Source organism: Biomphalaria glabrata, chromosome 16, assembly GCF_947242115.1.
Source record: "Biomphalaria glabrata chromosome 16, xgBioGlab47.1, whole genome shotgun sequence".
NCBI classification, from domain to species: Eukaryota; Metazoa; Mollusca; class Gastropoda; family Planorbidae; genus Biomphalaria; species Biomphalaria glabrata.
The window spans coordinates 2,964,814-2,988,196 of record NC_074726.1 but is presented as its reverse complement, the minus strand read 5'-3'; the positions used below and the strand labels follow the sequence as shown (position 1 = coordinate 2,988,196).

General features: G+C 38.4%; 1 protein-coding gene across 4 annotated transcripts in view; it reads right to left on the bottom strand.

The window, feature by feature from the left end:
• LOC106080134 (spermatogenesis-associated serine-rich protein 2-like) overlaps window positions 1-23,090 on the bottom strand; it is a 55,037-nt gene extending 31,947 nt beyond the window's left edge. For 2 of the 4 annotated variants that reach the window (XM_056013847.1, XM_056013848.1), the window contains exons 1-2: window positions 16,558-16,683; window positions 14,183-14,262 (exon numbers count right to left, since the gene is read on the bottom strand). In XM_056013847.1, the coding sequence (XP_055869822.1) occupies window positions 14,183-14,262; window positions 16,558-16,585 (108 nt within the window). In that variant the 5' untranslated portion in view covers window positions 16,586-16,683. Of the gene's footprint in view, window positions 1-14,182; window positions 14,263-16,557; window positions 16,684-17,325; window positions 17,346-22,889 lie in introns of those variants that run through there. The other 2 variants (XM_056013849.1, XM_056013850.1) reach the window with 2 other exon arrangements.
• Between the last annotated feature and the right edge of the window lie 293 nt (window positions 23,091-23,383).

Sequence of the window (23,383 nt, the reverse complement as noted above, 5' to 3'; positions counted from 1 at the left end):
CTTGGATTGTAAAAAAAAAAAAAAAAAAAAGCCTACAACTAGTTGGTAAGGGAGAGGAGGTGGTCTAGATCTATATCATATACAATATACATACACAGACATTGAGAGTTGAATAAAAAAAAAAGTATAAAAGAAATAGTGGTGTTAGTATTGAATGAGTTGCGTCACAAAGGTAGAGCACTGTCTAGTGAGTCCCGCCGATCAATCTATTGATCTGAAACACGAAAAGTACAATTTCCTTTCTACCTCGCAATTATTTCCTGCGCATAAAGCAAACAAATTATGTTTAGTGATTTCCAGGTCTCGACCCCCGGCCACTTAGTGTCAGCACTTTTATCCTGTACGCCTCAGCACGTGAACAAACTGTTGCTTCCGCTCAGCACTGGAGATACATAGCTTCAGAACAAAACACGGACTGTTGGACCAGAGCGAAGTTGCAGAGCCTTAAGGTGCTGGACCATTTGGACTGCTATGAACCCCCGTGGTCATAGAAAACCCTGTCCATTTCTGGCCCCAAACAAACACGTTTTTGTGTTATGTGCCAATTTAGAAAGAGCTCTAAAAGTCAAATTTAACCTCTGAAAAAATGTACAAAAAAAAACAACAAAAAAAAACACACACACACAAAAAAAAGAAAAACATTAAAAAATACTAAAAAAAAAAAAAAAAAACAAAGCTTATATTAAACTTAATTGTATCCATTAGTTTGGATCAGTCATGTGATAGAATTTGTAATAAATTTAGACTAACAATAATCAATATTAGAAATATTTTTTACAAATTGTTTTTGTTTAGCGCATTTTCATGCTTTTAGCTTTCTCAATGAGGTATGATCCTATCACTTAGGAAACTTAGAAAAGGAGGAGGGGTGGGGAAGAAGGGGTGGGTATCAATGTGAATGTTAACGTGATCGCTTTTGAAATACATTTTTTTTTCTTCAAATTTATACAACTTGAATTCGAACTCAAAGCTTAAGCCACCTCAGGGGGATTAATTCAACTTATAACACCACATCTGTCAAGTATAATTGCTTTATCTTGTTCGAGATACCAAACAAAATAATATATTACCAATAGACTTATTGCTTAACTTTTAAAAATTGATTCTTGTTTTGTCAGGTACTAGAAATAACTGTGCAAAAATTTCAACTTGATCAGAGATTGGGTGTGGGAGAAATAACGTGTACAAATTCTTTACCAGACAGAGACTTGAAATAACATTTGTACAAATCAAACTTCTTGAAACAAACAGGGAAGAACTGCCAAACAAACAGATTCACCTTAGGAACGCATTGAACTACAATTTGTGCACATAATCGATGAATCTCATGGTGAACATCCTGAAAACAAAAACGTCTCCCAACATATTGGCTCCTCCTTCACCCCCAAGAGACCAAAATGGCTTCTATTTTCCTGACGTTAGCCTTGTTACTTATAGCACTGAATCAATTGTGGCGTCACCCCTCCCTCTCTCTACCCTCCCCCCAACCCACCTGCACATAATTACATCACCAGAATGGCTGCCTGGTATAGTGGTATGCGCTCTGGACTGTCGCCTCGATGGTCCCCGGGATCAAACCTAGCCCGCCAACATCCCGTGCCGACCCGTTGGAGGTTTGGGCCAGGCTGTAATCATCTTCACTCCTATAGGAACATGTAAAAAAAAAATAACAGCTCAAGATGGGAACGGTATAGCCAACTGAGAGCTTGACCCCGTCCTTGACCCAGTTGTTTTTTTTTTTTGTGGCCATCAATATGCCATTGTAACGTAAACGTGACTTGGTACAAAGTATGACGTATGAAGTACTAGTGTTGATCAGTCAGTTCACACATCTCTGTGCGTTGATGTGATCTAGTTTCCACCAGAAGAGACAAGGGATGTCAAATGATTGAATCATTAACACGTGTAGATCTGTCGGTCACGTGGTCTTTTTTTTTAATACACCCCTTCACACCCTCTCTCTTCTGCTTAATCCTTTGTTTGTGTTAAGTGAGGTGAATTGAGTTACCGTTCTTACATCGTTAAGTGAGCCAGGTGAAGTGAGTTAGCGTTCTTAGCGGATCTACAAATCTGTAGCTGCAATAAAGCTCAACACTAATCCACAAACACGGTCTTAATACCCAAAAGCTATAATATTTTAGAGCATAAGCGAAGCCCTCTGTTTCACTCGTGTATGGACAAAACACATAGGTTTTTGAAGCGGGTCACCATCGAGCTGGTCAGGCTGTCGAGTTGATAGGATTGCTTCTGAACAGATAGCAGCCCAGACAGACTTGTGACAGCGACGAGATCTGAACCCAAACAATTTAGTCCCCGGCTGTCAGTCAAACAGAGACCCCCAAAACAAACCACGCTACCTCGCGAGACACTTGGTCACATTTGTCGGTAGCACAGAATAGCACACATTTGTCAGTGGTACAAATTACACATTGGTCAAGAGTACACACAAGTACGTATAGCACATTGGTCAGGAGTACACACACGTACATGTTACACATTGGTCTGGAGTACACACAAGCACATGTTACACATTGGTCAGGAGTACACACAAGTACATGTTACACATTGGTCAGGAGTACACACACGTACATGTTACACATTGGTCAGGAGTACACACAAGTACGTATAGCACATTGGTCAGGAGTACACACACGTACATAGTACACATTGGTCAGGAGTACACACACGTACATAGTACACATTGGTCTGGAGTACACACAAGCACATGTTACACATTGGTCAGGAGTACACACACGTACATGTTACACATTGGTCTGGAGTACACACAAGCACATGTTACACATTGGTCAGGAGTACACACAAGTACATGTGGCTGCCTGGTCGTGCGGTTTGCGCGCTGGACTGTCGTTCAGATTTATCGATGGTCCAGGGTTCAAACCCTGCCCGCTCCCATCCCCCGTCGTCCTGCGGGAGGTTTGGACTAGGAAGTAATTATCTTCAATTCTGAAGGAACATCCGAAACATGTAAAACATTATACAAACAAACATTTTACACATTGGTCAGGAGTACAAATTTGTCATCTGGATAACTGAAAATTTTATATTTGGCTGAAAAAGAGCGCCTCTAAGTATCAGGGGCGTCTCAAAGTATCAGGGGCCTCTCTAAATATCAGGGGCGTCTCAAAGTATCAGGGGCGTTAAGCTAAATGCCCCCCCCCTTTTTTTTGTTTCCAACTCGTTAGGTTCCATGTTAGAAGTGCAGAGCTCCTAATATCAAACCTTATCCAATGAAAGGTTTGAAACTCGAGACAACCCATTAACTACTGTCGTAACGGTGACACACAAGAGAAAATAGATCAACTCATTGAAAAACAAAGAAAAGGCAAGACAACCAGTTTTGTTTGGAACTAAGTGTGTACTTTTCTTATTTCTGTCTCACACAGTCACGTTCATGTCTAGCAAGAGGACATTGTGTGAGTGTGTGACGGAATTTCACACTCTTTGATTCTTTATTTAAAACAAGTTAAAGAAGTCTTCCCCCCCCCCCCATAAACAATGCGTATATAACAAGCTACAGATAACAAGTAATATTTTAGATTGTTCAAATTACATCAAAACGTGCATTAGCGTGGGACGTAATGTTTTATATATGACTAGCGGTATTCGCTTGGCTCGCTTTAAAAAAAAGTTTTTAATGCCATCAGATTTTATTTTTTTTAAGTTTTCAAAACGGGATGATCCATCGACATTGGGAATGAAAGAAATGTGACCAGAATCTCTCCCATGCTGTGTGATGTCATTGATAGCGTAATAAAAAAAAATAAAGTGAAGAACCCACCCCTCCACTACACAAAAAAGTATCATCTTTCTGTCAATTATTACGGGAGTCCTTTTTTTTTCTTCTTTAATGTCCTTACTCTTCATACCCCCCCCCCCTCCACATGCTCTTCCAATGTCTCCATAATCATAATGTCACAGTTTTAAAAAATGACACCACCACACTGTCCTTCTAACGATGTTTCACAAGGAAGGAAAACGAACTGCAACTCAAAGTTAGTGGATGGGAAAGAAGCCCACGTCTTTACAAATGTACAGTTATCTAAATGCCTCTATTCTTTAGATGGTTAAAGCTTCCCACCACTGTCAGGTCCAGCAGAGAGTTTTTGGTGAAAGGAAAGAAGAAATTATGTTTGTTACAGCTGGTCTGTTTGTGCTTTTCATTTCTCCGTTCCAGTGACAAGATGACAACAAGTCAGAACTTTTTCTAAGATGTGAACTTTTGTTTCATGAAGTTTTCTCTCCGACTAGCTGTGTACCCGGCAGGTCAATGTAAATGAAACATTTGTCGACTAACACCTTAAGGTCCACGAGGGAATCAGAGCGCTGTGCATCCCCATTAAACCTTAGACCGCTGAGAAGAATTTCAGTAGACAGGGGTGGACCGGAAGCTCTTCACCCCTGTCCTGTCTGAAGGGTTTACAATATCTTGTTCGGGTCAACAGGAACTGTCTTGATAGTGCCATTACGTGAGCAGAATGCACAGTGGACAGTGTCGCCTAGCCAGCCATGGGACACCGATGGCGACCCCTTTACATACGTCCTGTGACACAACTTTGTGGGCAATTTATCTGGACCACCGGTCTAACAAGATTGACCATCAATGGTCTAACAAGGTTGACCATCAATGGTCTAACAAGGTTGACCATCAATGTTCTAACAAGGTTGACCATCAATGGTCTAACAAGGTTGACCATCAATGGTCTAACAAGGTTGACCATCAATGGTCTAACAAGGCTGACCATCAATGGTCTAACAAGGTTGACCATCAATGGCCTAACAAGGTTGACCATCAATGGTCTAACAAGGTTGACCATCAATGTTCTAACAAGGTTGACCATCAATGGTCTAACAAGGTTGACCATCAATGGTCTAACAAGGTTGACCATCAATGGCCTAACAAGGTTGACCATCAATGTTCTAACAAGGTTGACCATCAATGGCCTAACAAGGTTGACCATCAATGGCCTAACAAGGTTGACCATCAATGGTCTAACAAGGTTGACCATCAATGTTCTAACAAGGTTGACCATCAATGTTCTAACAAGGTTGACCATCAATGGTCTAACAAGGTTGAAATTGCTAAACATTGATCAAATCTCCAATATAACAGAACTCTGCTAGCCTACCCCTAAGACTCTACTATTTTATTCATGAATGTTTAGATCTACTTGTTAGACTACATTATGTAAGAAGACCATTGTTACGAAACGTTATTTCTAGCTAACGGCGCTTGGATAGAGCTGAAAAAAATTGTGTGCATCCTTACGGAACACTAATCAAACGAAACGAAAATAGCGTTATATGAATTGAAGTTCATTGTTGATTTAGATTAGATACAGGGAGGTTTATAATTCATTGCTTATTTTTCGGTCTTAATTTTTCAATTTTCTATTTCATTTGAGGCCACCCATTTCACAATTACCTAAGGCCGGCCCTGAAGGGTCTAACAAGGTTGAGCATCTTTAATCTTTCAAGGTTGACCATCTATGGTCTAGCATAGTTGATCATCAATGGTCTAACATAGTTGATCTTCAAAACAAGACTGACCATCTTTGGTCTAACAAGGTTAATCATCAATGGTCAAACAAGACTGACCATCTTTGGTCTAACAAGGTTAATCATCAATGGTCAAACAAGACTGACCATCTTTGGTCTAACAAGGTCAATCGTCAATGGTCAAACAAGACGCCGTTAAGGTAAAGACGAAAATGAAAAGTGATTATAGAATTCATCTGCCTGAAGTCTGACAAGCCGTTTATACTATTGTGTTGTTATAATTTAGGAGAAAAAATGAAAGGGATTCATGATAAAATAAACAATATATAGCCTAGGAACAACGGGAGTAGCCGGTGGGTAATGCTAGTAGATTATATACGCATGGGCTCTAAATAAAACTACAACTTCAAATAAACACTCGATGACCCCTAAGTGAATCTGGAATAATGTTTTTAAGCCTTTATTTAGAACTGAACAATGTCATGTTGGTAAACCAGCTGTTTCTATATTTAGCTACATCACTTCTCTTGCTCCAAGACTGGACAAACAGTTCGTCTGCTCCAAGTGGCAATGAATGGCGACAAAGAAACTGACCAAAAATCAAGGGGGGGAGGGAGAGAAATTGTTTAACCATTGGCTGAGCGATTAGTAAAAGGCCACCATGGAAATGGTCACTTGAGTCTGGGACGGGCTATCGTACACAGGAATCACTTGGAAAGTTAAGATGAAACGAGAGAAAAGGAAAGAACTAACTAACAAAAAAAGAGGCGGGGAAGGGAGAATGAAAGAAAGAAAAAAAGTGCACTGATGGCGAGGTATCGGTCAGCACATTATTGGGGCGAGAGCTAGGGAACCGAATGCGGCAAGAACAGACAACAACGAAAATTGGCGTTTTATCAATGCAAGGCACAGGACCGCACCGTTTCTTCGATTTATCTGTCAATCTAAGAACTTTATTCAAATATTTGTAATTAAAATCACACAAAAAAAAGTTTCACGAATATGTATTTTCATTGAATAACGCAGGTCGCCGACTCTTTAAATTGAGGACAGGAGCTCTAATTTCACAACACACCGCTTTTTAAAAAAGTACAATATCATTGGACTCACAGCTGGGGAGGGGGGGGGGAAACAATCGGATTTTCGAGGGCACTTCAACGATTTAAAGTTGTATTTTTGAATCTTGTCATCGGATTGCGTCTGTGTGTTATGTTTAAGTGGGTTGACCAACATTTTCGAAGATGACATTTGATTGGGGGGGGGGGGGCAGTGTAGGTCTGTTCATCACTTAAAAGGTAAAACAATCCACACAATTTCAAAGACACGAAACAAAACAACATGCAAATTATATTTTTAAAAAAACTTTTTAAAAAATCTATATATGGGAAAGACTGCACATTAAAGTAGAAATCTTACTTCCCACACTAACCGGAAAGTACTTTCTGGGGCTAGGTGGACTCAAGGATATCCCCCACACAAGGAAATTAAATCTCAGCTCACTGAATCACCAGCCATGCTGTTTTATTTAGTTGGCCACCACGTCCCTCCCCACGCCTTTAACTACAATTCCATTCCACAATATACACATCCTTATACACCAACTTTAAAACAAGTAAAGAAAAATTCATTTTCAGAACCGTCACTCCGACAAAAGTAGTGTATAATACTGTTCTATAAATAAATATGTACTAGGTGCAGACACACTACAGTCTTAAGTCGTCTGCTAAAATAACTCGAGGCCAAGGTCACTATGACAAAAAAAAAAAAAAAAAGACTACCATTATCAATCAGTTCCTAGAACCGGTATTTTCATTTTGTTTGAGATCTAGATCTAGTGGAAAAAAAAACACAAAGATATTTACATTTTACCAAATCTCAACCACGAAACCTTTCACTCGTCTATAAAGATTGGCTCTCAAAGAGAATGTAATGTATTGCACTCGTGTCTTCCAAGAGACTCCCCCACCATTCAACTTTTTAATTTTACATTTAAAAATTCAGTGATGCACACCCATTTCCGAGTGACGGTCTCACATTAAAAATAGCCCGGCGACCTCAAAGGTAAATGCGCTTTAAATTGCTTTTAAATGGGGTCCCAGGAAAACATTTCAGGATCACACGTTGCGAGCCACAGGTTGAGAAACCAATGCTAGGCTAGAAACACGGAACAGGCGTTCAGGCGTGACCTCCACATCAATATTTTAAATATTTTCCGGCTGAACTACAAAGTTGATGATGTGCCCGCTGTTGACAAAGCCAATCCGCAATGTATTTATTACGTAACGTTTTACACGGGCAAACGTTTTACACAGGCGCCAAACTTTTAAAAGACAAGCCCCCACTGCTTAGTCTGAGTGGCGTAACGAGGGGTGTTCGTGTTCGAATCCCGGAGTAGGCCACAGCTTCAATAAACATTTGACTCGAGCTCAGTTTGCTGGGCGCCTACAAAAAAATTGTACCTTTTATACAGCGCCACTTCCATGCTTATAGCATGCTCAGAGCGCTATGGTCCAATCTCATTTGTGGACCAGTTGGGGGGTGGTATCTGGGAGAAGGTTATCCGTGCTGTCTTTAGTCGGGTGTCGAACCTCGAGCCCCCTTCATAGGTAGCCAAGACAAACCAAGTTCGAGCGCACTTAGCCTCTCGACCACATGCAGGAAGGGAACTCCCAGATACCGCTACATCGTGAGCTCCGTGACCCATATGTCGAAGGTGCCGGCTACATCCCCCCCCCCCCCCACATATCCACAAAAGAAACTGGACCAGACAGAGGTGAATATGCTACAAGAACGCGTTATACAAAAGTACTACTACTAATAGTTTAAAAACAAAGACACCCCCAATCGTTTACGCAGAAGCCAGCACTTTAAATGTAATTCTTATGGTCCTTAAAAAGTCCTCAAAAGATACTCCTAATAGTCTACCCAGCAAAGTCCTTACGAGTAAATCCCAAACGGCTTACACAAAAAACGCAGTGATTAAAAGATAAGCCCGACATTAAGCTTGTCGAAGTATAATTGGAACGTGTTAAATAACAGCGTGGATCATTCTCTATAAGCAGGCGAAACTAGTTTAGGGTGGGGGGAGAGGGGGGCGAGCTCCACACAGTAGAGATAACAGGCTGCGAAGAACAATCAAAGAAGAAACGCCAACACTACCGACAACTCCTCCGCCACCGCAGAAAGAAAATGAAGTTTCGTATCTCAATACACTGAAGATCTCAGCTCCAAGCCACGGGAACAAACAATCAATATCGCCTCTCTTTGACGGCCAGCACTTTGGCTGTGCACTTCGATCGTGGTATAAATGTAGGGAAACCATTGTCAATCAGTCGTATAAAAAACCCTTGCAATTACCAAGAGACATTGCGGTACAACAAATTACATACCGTCGGGGGTATTTCAATACAGTTTTCTGTAAATCAAGGCTTAAAAAAAAATGACTCTTTAAAAAAAGACTATATAAATGTCCAATATTTATTTAAAAACAAGGGCAAGACAAGACGCAGCATTTAAGTAACACACAAGGGTACACACACACACACACACACATAAACTGCTTCAATGGGAGTCACGTGGTGTACGAGGAAGGGGAAAAAAATGGCATTTAAAAAAAAAGGAGAGAAGACAGGCAGACGTGAAAAATTCCCCCAGTTTAGTTTTGCTGTTTTTCCTATTTTGATATATTCGAAAAAAAAAAACGTTAAAATATATGACCAGTAACATCTGTCCAGTGAAGAAAAAGAAAAAAAAAGATTCATATGTCGATGTAAAACGTAACATTATAAATAAATATGAAATCAGCATGGTAGACGTGCTTGCAAGGAAAAGAACCCGCAAAAAGGCCGGTCTTAGGCCACTGCAACCTATGCGGTCGCAGTGGGCCCCGCGCTTTCATAGGCCCCGCGCTAATTCTAGGTGTAATCATTAAATTGCAAAATATATACGAAAAATTCCTGTAAATTTCCTGAATTTATTAAAATCTCCTGAAAATTCATAAAAATCTCCTGAAAAATAGACTAAAATGTAATTTGTGGGTTTCATTCATGGCGGAAAACGCCAATCGATAAAAGAAAAAAAATCATTGTCAGCTTTCATGTAATAAAATGTAATAATCGGGAGGATTTTCACCTTAATAGGAAGTTCGAATACTTTATTTACTTTTATAGTCACTGGCATATAAATATGTCATAGGTTGCAAGGTTCGTAAAGTACAGATCGCAATTTTGTACTTAGTAAAGAATGAATAAAATTCAAAGTCGATTTTTTTTTTCTAATACAAAATCTTATTTTTCACTTATTATCCTTATTCCCACCCAGACTAGGCCCCGCGCAATCAGTTTCGCATAGGGCCCCGCAACTGTTAGGACCGGCCCTGTCTAGGATTGTGCAATGGACCAGAGACGCCAAGAATGCAAGACACACAAGAGGAATTGCAAGAAGTGGTCCGCGGGTCACGTGACATTCCAGCGGTCCAGCAGACGTCTGGGACAAGACACAAAGAGCACACCGTAAAAACAACAAACAACACACGGGTCAGCCAAACCTTTGGGGTGTAGAGTGAAGGAAACGTCGCCTTGACGCCCATAGAACATTGGTGATTAACTCGTGTTACTGCAGTCTTCGATCACATTTCCTTTGCTGCCTGCCAACACTTAGGCCAAATTCACATTGTTGCTTTGTGTGACACGACGTTGTAGAGAAGGTACCATAGTTTTGACTGACAAAATCGAAGAATGTATACGACATTTATCCGTCACCAATAGCACAAGATTGAAACCTTAAGTCCGTTATACATCCTCTTAAAGGTAATAAACGCCAATCTGAAATGTTCACACGAACAAGGGAAGATCACCTAACAACGTTGTTGGTTTGTTAGAGTTATGCCCCCCTTTATGTCACCCTAACATTGACGAGGTCAACAAACAAAAAGGTTTGTCCAATGCTCAACCACTACAGCACCATCACCCACATCCAACTTGATCTAGTTTCAAGTAGCAGTTAATATGGCACGCTCCATTAGTTTCCAATAGCATGGGAATGAGATCGATTGAGTTCTTTCGCCGTTCTGGTTTAGCAATGAAAAAAAAAAAGGGGACGAGAAAGAGAGGTTTAGAAAGGTCACAAAGAACAATTGTATTTGTAAAATGTTTTACATCTTTCGGATGTTCCTTCAGAGTTGAAGATAGTTTACTTCCTAGTCCAAACCTCCCGCAGGACGACGGGGGATGGGAGCGGGAAGGGTTTGAACCCTCGACCGTCGATAAATCTGAACGACAGTCCAGCGCGCAAACCGCACGACCAGGCAGCCATCCTATTTAGGAGATCTATGTCAAACACAGGGCAGTGCTGAGGTTTGAAATAGGGACCTTAAAACACTGAATGAAGATTTGGTTTACAAAACTTGCCAGAACATGATACTATGCATTCCATATACCTATGTCAAGGACCATTAATGTGATTGAATGTCCTGGCAGACAATGGAAAAGGGCCATAAACAACAACTGTCACTTATAGAGCTAAACACACTGGCACTGGCCTAACCAACAAAATAGCAATGAAAAAAGAGACAAGATATATGTTGGCATGTTTAGAAGGCACAAGTTCAACCAGTGGTGTTCATGATACCCCAATCTAACATTGAAAAAACAACATGAACTGAACTTAAGGTGGTCAAGTGGTAAAGAGTGTGATGGCTAAACCAAAAGTCTCCAGTTTAAATCTCCACTGGAAGAATAAGATTTTCAAACGCGATCTTAAGGAAGTCCACTCAGCTAATCTTAAACAAAGAAAGTTGTTGGCAGTTGTGCTGGCCACACGACACCCTTCTGAGAAATAGGGGCGTAGCTAGGAATTTCCCATCGTTTGGAGGCCTGGGGGCTTGACCTTTTTGGCAGCCCCTGCATATTGCGTAATATTTAATGTAAAAACCCCACTCTTTTGGGGGATTGGATTTTCAAATTCTCCCCCCTCCTCCCCCCACCCTAGCTACGCCACTGCTGAGAAATGAACATAAAAAGGTGAACTAAACATGAACCTAAAGGAATCTAATAGAGTTTAAATTTTTTGCTAACTAGACCTAACTTCTAATCTTGATTTCATACAAGAAAACTGTCATAGACCATAATACAACAGCTTGACGCGCGACTTGCTCTGCATCAATCCAACAGGATAAGAATATTAGTACATGAATAGTGTATTATATAGGTAAGCTATGCTCTAAAATAACCTCTTGAAGTTAATGGTTAGTGAGTAATAATGGCCATGACAAACTTAAACAGCCAATCTCAAGATATGACTACTATATAGAGATGACAGGTAACGATGGTCTGCAAACAAGCAATCTGCTCAGACACCTGTGCATTCTACATCAACATGTACAGGTAATGCATAGTTCCCCATAAACACCTATTACTATCAGATTTCTGACAACTGCCTGTTGTTACCTCTGGTCTAATAGCAGGTGGACCAACATCTGTTGAGTTAGCATGTATTACAAATTCACATTAATTGGACAGGGAGACAATAATATTGATTAAATATCACACACAATAAGTTAACCTGGGGCCAAGCCAAATAAGCACACACACATACACAAAAGCCTAGCTATCCACCCATATAATAACTATTTAATATGAGAAGGAATACAGATATGCACACAAGCCAGTACCCAGTGCCTGGTTTTAATTCAAAAACAAATTAGTTCACTTATATTGATTAACTGGGAACCTCCATATATGAGAGATGCATATCCTATTTCTGATCAAATCAGATTGTTTGTTTTACATGTTTTGGGTGTTCCTTGAGAATTGAAGATTAATACGTCCTAGTCCAAAACCTTCTGCAGAACAAGAGGATAGCGGTGGGCAGGGTTTGAACCTGGAACCATCAAGACAACAGTCTAGAGTTCATACCACATGACTAGGCAGATATTAAGGGGCTTCAATTATTCTAAAATATAATTAAATTTATGTGTTCTTACTTGAAGGGTCACTATGCTGGCTCAAAATGCAATAAGTTGCTAAAGGTGAAAGATTAATTAAATAATTTTATTCTAGATGGAAAATTAATTTTTAAAAAAATTAAATACTGAAACAAAGTCCATGATTCTGACAATAACTTGATCTCAACTAGATACCTAGTCCTCAACCAGTGAATATTATTTTTTGAGAAACAATTTCATCATATACATTATAAATGCATGTGTGAAACATGGTTTATTTGTTGTTTTGGTTTTTTTATATTAATTCATTTTTACATAATATGAGCTCTTCAATGCTGCTGACAAAATTTTAATTCCATTACAATATGCTTAAAATGTATTTTTTTGTAAGTTGTTGGACACAAGTGTTGTTTAATTGATCAAAATTTTTAAACAGTACCAGACAAAAGAAATGACAAAGGATCAATAACAAAGCGTGAACAGACTTTACACTCCCCAAGATGCTGGGGAATGGTTGGCAGATCACTTGTTGTGCCCCAATAATTGCTCAGAGAGAGAGAGAAAGAGATGTTTTTTTTTATTAACTAAAAAAATACTTAGATATAAATTAATAATTGTGAATATATCATCTTTATCCTCTGTATATACATACAAAATTTATAGATAGTTTGTCAACATAGGATGTCAAAAGATTTTTGTTTAAATCCCAAGGCAGATATGGCAAAAACAAAATAATAATTCTAGAGTTCTATCAAATTTAAAGTTTAACAAATATCCCTTATTGATTAACAACCATGGGCCCAATGAACAATAAGAATAAGAAGAAGCTAACAAGCAAACACTGATTTATTTTGGTATTCCATGTACTTATAGAAGAAAGTCTATTTATGGCTCCTTCTGTCCTGAAAGACAATTGATGCACCCAAATATCTTTACAAAAGGAATCACAGCTCACCCATAGCTGCAGCCAATATCTACAGACCTAATTACAAACTGTTTAGCATATTCAAATGATCACACACAGGCAGGTAGAAACAAATTAAAATTTAAATCTCTATCACGTTTTGGATACAAAATTCAATATATTCAATCATCATCATAATTAATCAAAGTCCATTTAAAGAAAGGGCCTGAGAGGCTTAAATTCTCTCTTGCTAAAGCTCTGGACAGAAACATTGCTTTTGTGCATAATGCATGCATGTCACAGTACAGGTCAAGAATTGTCAATTGTCAAGACAGAAATCACCAAGTATAAAGTCAACAAGAATAAGAGACACAGTTCCTCCTCCTTTCTGCAGCAGGGGCACCATGAATTAAAGAAGGATGAACAGTGACCCGTTCTACTTTGTGTGTGCTACAATAGATTGTCCAGGTCTGGGCAACCTCAACAATGGTGAGGCCTGGCCAGGATGCCTCAGTATATTCAGCAACCATATTTATTATGTGTTGGCTTACCAATTCCAATAGTTGGATAAATATTCCTTTCTTAAGGCATTTAGATTTGTGAATAATTATAGTCATTTTTTTTTTCGATCATTGATAATTAGATTCAACAGAAACACATGCAAGAAAAAAATTATTATTGAAAAAAAAAAGAATATTTTTTTTTACTGTAATACTGTCATCCTATCTCATACAGTTCTTCAAAGAAGATAATTACATCCTATCTCCTGGGTACCAATTACTATTCTAACATCAACTACACATGCTGTTTGTTCTTACCTTTTCTTTGATGTTATCCTGACTAGACTCAGCCATGACTGCTTTTGTTCTGGAATCAAAATGTATAGAACCGGAGGCTTCTGGAACATTGATACAGAAGAAATGTTGAGCAAGAAAATTATTTACACATGTACATTCATACAACAAGCAAAAAGCCTGACTATTTAAAAACATCAGCAAGATGATAAAAGAGATAGCATTTTTACTACAATATGCCTTCAGAAAAAATTACTATTACTTTGATGTGTTGCTAAGACCTGCATGTTTTTGTTAATATACTTCTCACAAGTTTCATTAGTTTTACTGATTTATGACAAATTACAGACATTACTTAAAAAAAAAAAAGATAATTATGTCATACTAGACTAGACCTAGACTCTTAGTCTTAATATTCTGACAGAAGATTCTAATTGTTCATAATTAATACTGCCTATCACAGTCCTATGGCTAAAACTAGACTCTACTTCAAGTAGACTAGAATATATATATATTATCTATATTTGCTATATTCTCTCTTTCTCTCTCTGTCTCTCTCTCTCTATATATATATTGTCATGTAACAAGTTCATGGTTAACTTATATCTATATCTAGATTATCTATACTTTTTAAAAAATCTAGACTAAACTAGAGTAGCCTGATAAAGACTAGTCTAAAAGCTTACTTATATTATATCTAGAATATAGATTATCTAGATCTAGACCTATTATGCTATTCTGTAAAGTTAATATAAAGAGTTTAGATTTAAGAACTGTTGAACTTTCATTCAATTCAATAATTGAAATCATACTATTCATCTATCTATTAGATCTAGTTAATTAAGTAGAAATTATTTTTTAAATGTTATTCACTAATCTAAAATTCACTGCATACAGTACTATAGTTTACTATACTACTATAGTGAGTATAGTCACTACCAGATCAGGATCCACATCTAGATATCAGATCTCTCTATAAAGACCAGCTTAGGCACCAACTTGCCTTAGCTGACATAGAAGAGAGCAGCACAGCTGCAGGTCACTCACAAAGGCCGCGGGAATACACATTTGAGACCAAAAGAAAATCCGCTGCCGAGGACAGACGCAGGCAGCAAAAAGAAAATCTTAATCGACCACTGGCAGACAATGGAAATGCTTGCCTTGAATGTGGCAAAATATGTAGGTCACAGCTGGGGCTGTGTAGCCATGGGAAATACTGCACTCCTCAACCTTCAGACAAGCCTTATTATATATAATATAGATCTAGTATTATTACTATTATTTTTATAATAGTATAGATGTAGAAATTATATTATACTTTGTACATTTAAGATTTAGAAGAAATCTAGACCTACTAATCTATTAACTATAATATACTAGATCTAGAGTCTATAAAAGATCTATTCTAGAATTTTCAAGATTCTAGATCTAGATAATTATATTAATAGTCTATAAGTCTAGAGATTCATAGTCACTGTGACTACTGCAGGGGCATAGCTAAGAATTTTCAATCGTTTGGGGGCCTGGGGGACTTGACCTCTTTTGGGGCCCCTGCATTTTGCATAATATTTAATTTTTAATGTGAAATACAATCATTATGATGATTAGGGGGCCCCCTTCAAATGGGGCCTGGGGGGATTTTCAAATTCTCCCACCTCCTCCCCCATCCTAGCTAGTAAACAACGCCACTGGCACTGGACTACTGTCAGTCAGTGCTGTGAGTGAGAGTGTTCTTGTTAGACAGAGCTAAGTAATAGGCCTAAGCCCTAATTATAATAGCTATCCTCTAGGGAATTGTATTGATAATTGAGTTCTGCTATAGTAAGGCTATACTAATACTTTAGACTTTAGGAAGTGACTAGATCACTATGAATAGTATATCTAAGTCTAAGTCTTATATATACAGACTGTATCATGTATGTAGTAACTCTTAGTAGAATCTACTATTAAATAATTATTAATTATTAACTCTTACTTAGATTACTACTCTACTCTGAGACTCTATTCTACGACTCTACACTACTAGATAGTCTATATAGTATATGACGTAACGTAATGAGTATCACTAGTCTACACTCTTCTCATCTTCTCTTTACTAAACTTTTACTTTATTTAAATTTTACTTCTTTAGACTTCACTTTGTTTTAGAAATTTTAGTGTTTTAAGTTTTGATCAATTTACTCAAATTTATTACTGTTTAAACTAAACTTAAACTACTTTAAGTTAAACTCAAAAAATGTTTTAGTTAGTGTTTAGATCCAAAATCTAGATGATTCTAGAATAGAATCTATCCAAAAGTGTTATGCTAGGAAAATAGAAATACCAATATGCATAAATGTATAATGATTTATAAGAGCAACTATCATAAAACTATATTAATATTAAGTAACAGCAAATACCTGAACGCGAGTTATTTTTACGTGCCATTTTGACTGAATTGTCTTTTCAAGACATCAAACTGCGACCGGATGTGACCCGATGTTTACGTTATCAAGGAGGCGGAAACAATCGAACACTGCCGGAGGAATCGCTTCGGTCAGCATAAATAGCATAGTTAACCGGTTGTGCAAGAATGCTTGACCTGAACGAGAACTCGATAACATAGATAGAATTAACGCCCAGAATATGGTGGTTATAATCACAGTTGGCTAGATCTATATACTTTTTCAAATATATATAGAAAACGAGAATGGACAAATAAACTAGGTACCTTCAACAAAATGACATTCTATATTTAAATACATTACATAGATCGAGATATAGTTTTGTTATAGTTTTAAAAAATTAGATTAAAATAAATTTAATAAATTCGATATATACCTACTATTCTATCATACTATAGTATTATTTATGATTATCTAAATCTATAGATGTATAAAGGCCTAATATAGATATGTTAATAATATAGATCTACCAACAAATGTAGGCCTACGTAAAAAGTGTAAATGAAATAAATAGCCCTACCACAAAAACAACAACAACAAAAAAAACAGCGCAGTTTAAGCCAAACCAAATCAATTTGTTAATTTAAATTCCATTTTAGATCTATAGTTTGATTTTCAAGCTTTCAAACTCAATTAAGCACAGGCCTACATAAAATGTGTAGGTCCTAAGAAACGAAATAATGAGTAGTCGTGCGTGTTTGTTGTGTATAAAAGACTACTTACAGTATAAAAAAAATGGCTTCTCTAATTTACATAAAGAAGATATTTATTGATTCCAAAAGCATTTAAATGAGAAACAGATACGACTGTTGGCAACAAAGTGAATTCTCTTTTGAAACTTTGCCTGTTTCACTTTCATTATCTTTATTTGCATGTGATAAGAGCTTCAAGGGACCATCATATCTAGGTCAGTGATACGCTTAGATCACAGCCAAATTGTTATGAGACCAAAGAAAAATGCTTGTTCAACAGTTTTAACCTTATTAACACGTATAGATCTATCTATCTTTAAAACTCTTTAAGCACTTGTGGCGGGAATCGGTCTTCTGGATATCATAATTAAGTTGACGAAAACAAAACAGAGTTGAATCAGAATAGCCTACATTTTTAAAAGGCATCTCTTTGTGTGGAGAGGGGGACTAAAAAATATATATTAAAAGAAAAATGCGATATCGAAGTGCTCCTCCTCTAACTTCCTGTTTAAAGAAACGTTTGCAATTTATAAGATAAGATCAGTTTGTAATTGTATACAATGTGTCAAGATATAGTTGCCTGGTCGTGCGGTTTGCGCGCTGGGCTGTTGTTTTGATTTATCGATGGTCCCGGGTTCAAACCCTGCCCGCTCCCATCCCCCGTCGTCCTGCGGGAGGTTTGGACTAGGAAGTAATCATGTTCTGCTGGAGGCCGGTGTGTACAGTAGGCTATTCAAGTACAGAAGCACTTAACCATTGAACAGCTGCTCAGGGTCGGACGGACAGTTATCCAATATGGTGAACGACCGCATGCCAAAGGCGATCTTCTTTGGTGAGCTGTCATCAGGCGCCTATTTTCCCCCACTGCTAAGTCGCTGGACACCATTTTGAGGCCCAAAGGAAAGGCCCTTGCCGAAGACAGGCGCAGAAGACGAAAAGAAAACGGCATCCACTGTGACAAAATATGTAGGCCGCAACTGGGCTTGCGCAGTAGCGTGAAACACTACACTTATTTTTAGACTTTGGAATAGAAGCATAACCCTTATCATTAGATCTCTACAGGCCTATGCCATTTTTTTTCTCGAGCTATTTAAAAGCCAGATCTTGGTTGGAAATGTTGGACACCAATCCTGAATCATTTCAAGGGTTGATAACTCAGCACATTTTCAAAATTTAGACCTCACATACGTATTGCAGTAATTTTTATTCCCCTTTATCAAGTACATCATATGTTACATTCGTTTTTATCAATTGATTTCCACTACTTTCTGGTTGACCAGAGTTGACCTCCTTCAGTCACAGACTACTGTTCTTCTCGTAGTGCACTTTTTCAAGTGACTATTGAGCCCGACTCTAGAGAGACATTTTCGGTAATTACAACAACGTATGTAAAGGTACTATTAGCTTTGGTGTTGGGCTCGCTTTTATTCAGGCAGGATCAGGCGCGGTGGCTGAGTGGTAAGCGCTTGGCGGGAATCCCGGGTTCGAATCCTGATGAAGACTAGGATTTTACATTTCGGAATCTTTGAGTCCACCCAGCTCTAATGGGTACCTGGCATTAGTTGTGGAAAAGTGAAGGCGGTTTGTTGTTGTGCTGGCTACGCGACACTCTCGTTAACCGTGGGTCACAGAAACATGACATTTACATCATTTTCCCTATAGATCGGAAGGTCTGAAAGGTGAACTTTACTTTTCTAACTGAGGCCATTGCATTCTGGCTGTTCATCCTTGCCTAGTCCCTATCTCTCTCCACATAGTGCTGTCTGGCCTCTAGTTTTCTGCTGTCCGTGTGTTTAGTGGTATTCTAATATAAAGGAACGCTGCATTAAATGTTACTGGAGTTGTCTTCTTCTGAATCGAACTTCTACCCCCCCCCTTATTTTCCTTCACACATCATTTTAGACCCCCTCCTTTTAGTTCAATGAATTCAATATTTAAACATGTGAATGACGTCATTGGAAGATTTGGATAATGTCTAGGCTAAACCGGCAAGCTGTTCCACTGCGCCTACACCGAACGTCACTATCCAATTAGGCTTATTAGGCCTACATGCTATTCCATTAACTTCTTTTGTTTTGTTCCTTTGTTTGTTATTGAACTTGCCAGATTTTAAAAAATTTATTCAGTTTTCAGGAGAAAAAAACAACTAAGATTCTTTATGTTTGAAAAACTCGTATGAGGACAGAGCAGTGGGGGGGGGGGATAATTCAACACATGCAAAGAAGTGTTGAGAGAGAGAAAGAAAAAGAGAGACGGACACCACACACACTCGAACACAGTGATAGACAGATACACACAACAGGGCCGGTCTTAGGCGTAGGCAAACTAGGCAGCCGATTGTCTGGTGGGGGCCTCGTAGAAGACTCACACCATTTTTTATAGACAAGAAATAGTGGAACGTGTGCTCTACATTACTGTTGGAGTCATTACTTTTAAATAAATAACGTAATTTTATTTTTTTCGATGTTTATTTTGTATTGTTATATTTCATTTAGGGGCCAACTAATTCACTTCACCTAGGGCTTCCAATTACCTAAGGCCGGCCCTGCACATAGTGTTGCAGAGAGAAACGCACAAACACAAAATAAGAGAGATTGAGTCACAGATAATAAAAAAACATATGTGAGAGAAATACACAATAAGAAACAAAGTGAGCCACAGAATGACATACAACACAGTGAGACTACGAGACAGGGAGACAACGAGACAGAGAGACTACAGAAACAGAGAGACTACGAGACTAGAGAAACAGAGAGACTACAGAAACAGAGAGACTACGAGACTAGAGAAACAGAGAGACTACGAGACTAGAGAAACAGAGAGACTACGAGACTAGAGAAACAGAGAGACTACAGAGATAGAGAGACTACAGAGATAGAGATATTACAGAAACAGAGAGACTACGAGACCACAGAGAAACAGAGAGACTACAGAGATAGAGATACTACAGAGATACAGATATTACAGAAACAGAAAGACTACTAGACTACAGAGAAACAGAGAGGCTACAGAGATAGAGATACTACAGAAAAAGAGAGACTACGAGACTAGAGAAACAGAGAGACTACTGAAATAGAGAGACTACAGAAACAGAGAGACTACAGAAACAGAGAGACTACGAGACTACAGAAACAGAGATACTACAGAGATAGAGATACTACAGAAACAGAAAGACTACAGAAACAGAGAGACTACAGAAACAGAGAGACTACGAGACTACAGAAACAGAGATACTACAGAGATAGAGATACTACAGAAACAGAGACTACAGAAACAGAGAGACTACGAGACTACAGAAACAGAGATACTACAGAGATAGAGATACTACAGAAACAGAAAGACTACGAGACTACAGAAACAGAGCGACTACAGAAACAGAGAGGCTACAGAAACAGAGCGACTACAGAAACAGAGATACTACAGAAACAGAGCGACTACAGAAACAGAGCGACTACAGAAACAGAGCGACTACAGAAACAGAGCGACTACAGAGACAGAGCGACTACAGAAACAGAAATACTACAGAAACAGAGATACTACAGAAACAGAGCGACTACAGAAACAGAGAGACTACAGAAACAGAGATACTACAGAAACAGAGCGACTACAGAAACAGAGAGACTACAGAAACAGAGAGACTACAGAAACAGAGAGACTACAGAAACAGAGCGACTACAAAGACAGAAATACTACAGAGACAGAGATACTACAGAAACAGAGCGACTACAGAAACAGAGAGACTACAGAAACAGAGCGACTACAAAGACAGAAATACTACAGAGACAAAGAGACTACAGAAACAGAGCAACTACAGAAACAGAGAGACTACAGAAACAGAGAGACTACAGAAACAGAGAGACTAAAGAAACAGAGAGACTACAGAAACAGAGAGACTACAGAAACAGAGATACTACAGAAACAGAGATACTACAGAAACAGAGAGACTACAGAAACAGAGAGACTACAGAAACAGAGCGACTACAAAGACAGAAATACTACAGAAACAGAGATACTACAGAAACAGAGCGACTACAGAAACAGAGAGACTACAGAAACAGAGATACTACAGAAACAGAGCGACTACAGAAACAGAGAGACTACAGAAACAGAGAGACTACAGAAACAGAGCGACTACAAAGACAGAAATACTACAGAGACAAAGAGACTACAGAAACAGAGAGACTACAGAAACAGAGAGACTACAGAAACAGAGCGACTAAAGAAACAGAGAGACTACAGAAACAGAGAGACTACAGAAACAGAGCGACTACAGAAACAGAGAGACTACAGAAACAGAGACTATGAGACATGCTACAGAGTACAGATAGACTACAGAAACAAACAGACTACAGAGGCAGACACTAAATGACAAAGAGACTACGAGACAGAGAGACTAGGAAACAGACTACAGAGACAGACACTTAAATGACAGAGAGACTACGAGACAGAGAGACTAGGAAACAGACTACAGAGACAGACACTAAATGACAGAGAGACTACGAGACAGAGAGACTAGGAAACAGACTACAGAGACAGACACTAAATGACAGAGAGACTACGAGACAGAGAGACTAGGAAACAGATTACAGAGGCAGAGAGACTACAGAGACAGAGAGACTACGAGACAGAGAGACTAGGAAACAGACTACAGAGACAGAGAGACTACAGAGACAGAGAGACTACATAGAATGAGGGTCAGATATAGGCCTAATATAGTTAACGACAAAGTTTAAAACTATTTTCATGTATAGCCTATATATTTCATGTTTACAACACTCAGTAGCGGCCCTAGGGGGTGGCAAGCGGGACAACCGCCCCCCAAGTCCCGCGATCGTAGATTTCCTTGTCACCTTCAGCTTCGCAATCCAGATCAGAAAGGTTAAGACACACAGTGACATACGAAGGGAGACTGAGACACAGAGAGAGATAGAGACGTTGAGACTCAGACACACACAAACAAAGAGAGAGAGACACACACACACACACAGACATTCTGACAGCAGAGTGAGACACAACACTAAAGTTAGGTAAACATGTTTTGGACCTAGCTTGTGGGTCTGTGTGGAGCTCTGTTTTGTTTTCAACATCACGAGACGACTAATATTATAGAATTTAATCAAAAAATAATTTGAATGTATCAAGAGTAAACAACATCTAAGAAAGCAATGCTTCGTAAGGTCATTTCTACAAAGCTTTGATCATTTTATTCTGCATGTCTGGTACACATTTTAAACATGATATTCTCCTACTTCCCATTTCTCGGATCAAGTTGATATTTTGCAAAATTATTAATTGTTCTCAACAAAACATGAATAAAAAAATTACATTTAGTAAATTAATAATTAGTGGTAATTAATTTGTTTTGTTCTAAATCGAAAGAAAATTTTTAAAAAATCTTACAACATTGAGAGATATGGCTGTAAATGTGTTCTTCCCCTAAGATAAGTCCTTTTAAAAGTGTGTTTTTTTAATTTTGCTTGCTAATAGCTATACTCCCTGGTTTACAATCTACCAACAGGAATTTATCAATTCATAAGAGGAAAAAATAACACTGATATATATACAAAATCACATTACAAATTTAGAACCGTTTACCTTTAAGTTAAACCAACGTTAGGAGTAGCGTCTTTCTTGTCGTCTGCTTAGCAAAATAAAAAATCCCGGCTATAGCACGAAACAAACAACAACCAAAAAAGAGTTTAATCTCTAATGGCTACTGACGTCATCCGTTGTAACACAGAAAACTAAATAATTCCTTCAAGTTGGAAACAGTTTTTAACGAACTCTCGCAGAATGGAAAAGGTTTGATTTAATAAGTGGGCCGAAAGAAAATCTGTTCATCTTATATAAGTTTAGAATCATTCTCAATATGTTGCCATGTAGTCGAAATGAATTTGTGTGTACCTCAATGAATTTTTCATTTTTTTTTTTTGTTGTGTTGTTCTAAATGCATAGGCAGACTTAAGGGATGAATATGCATCTTCTGGTTGGGACCTCTCAAGAAAACATGAAGCAACTAGGACAGACACAAAGAGTTTTAACAAGCTTACTTTGGATGGCTGCCTGACTGCTATCTTGATGGTCCCGGG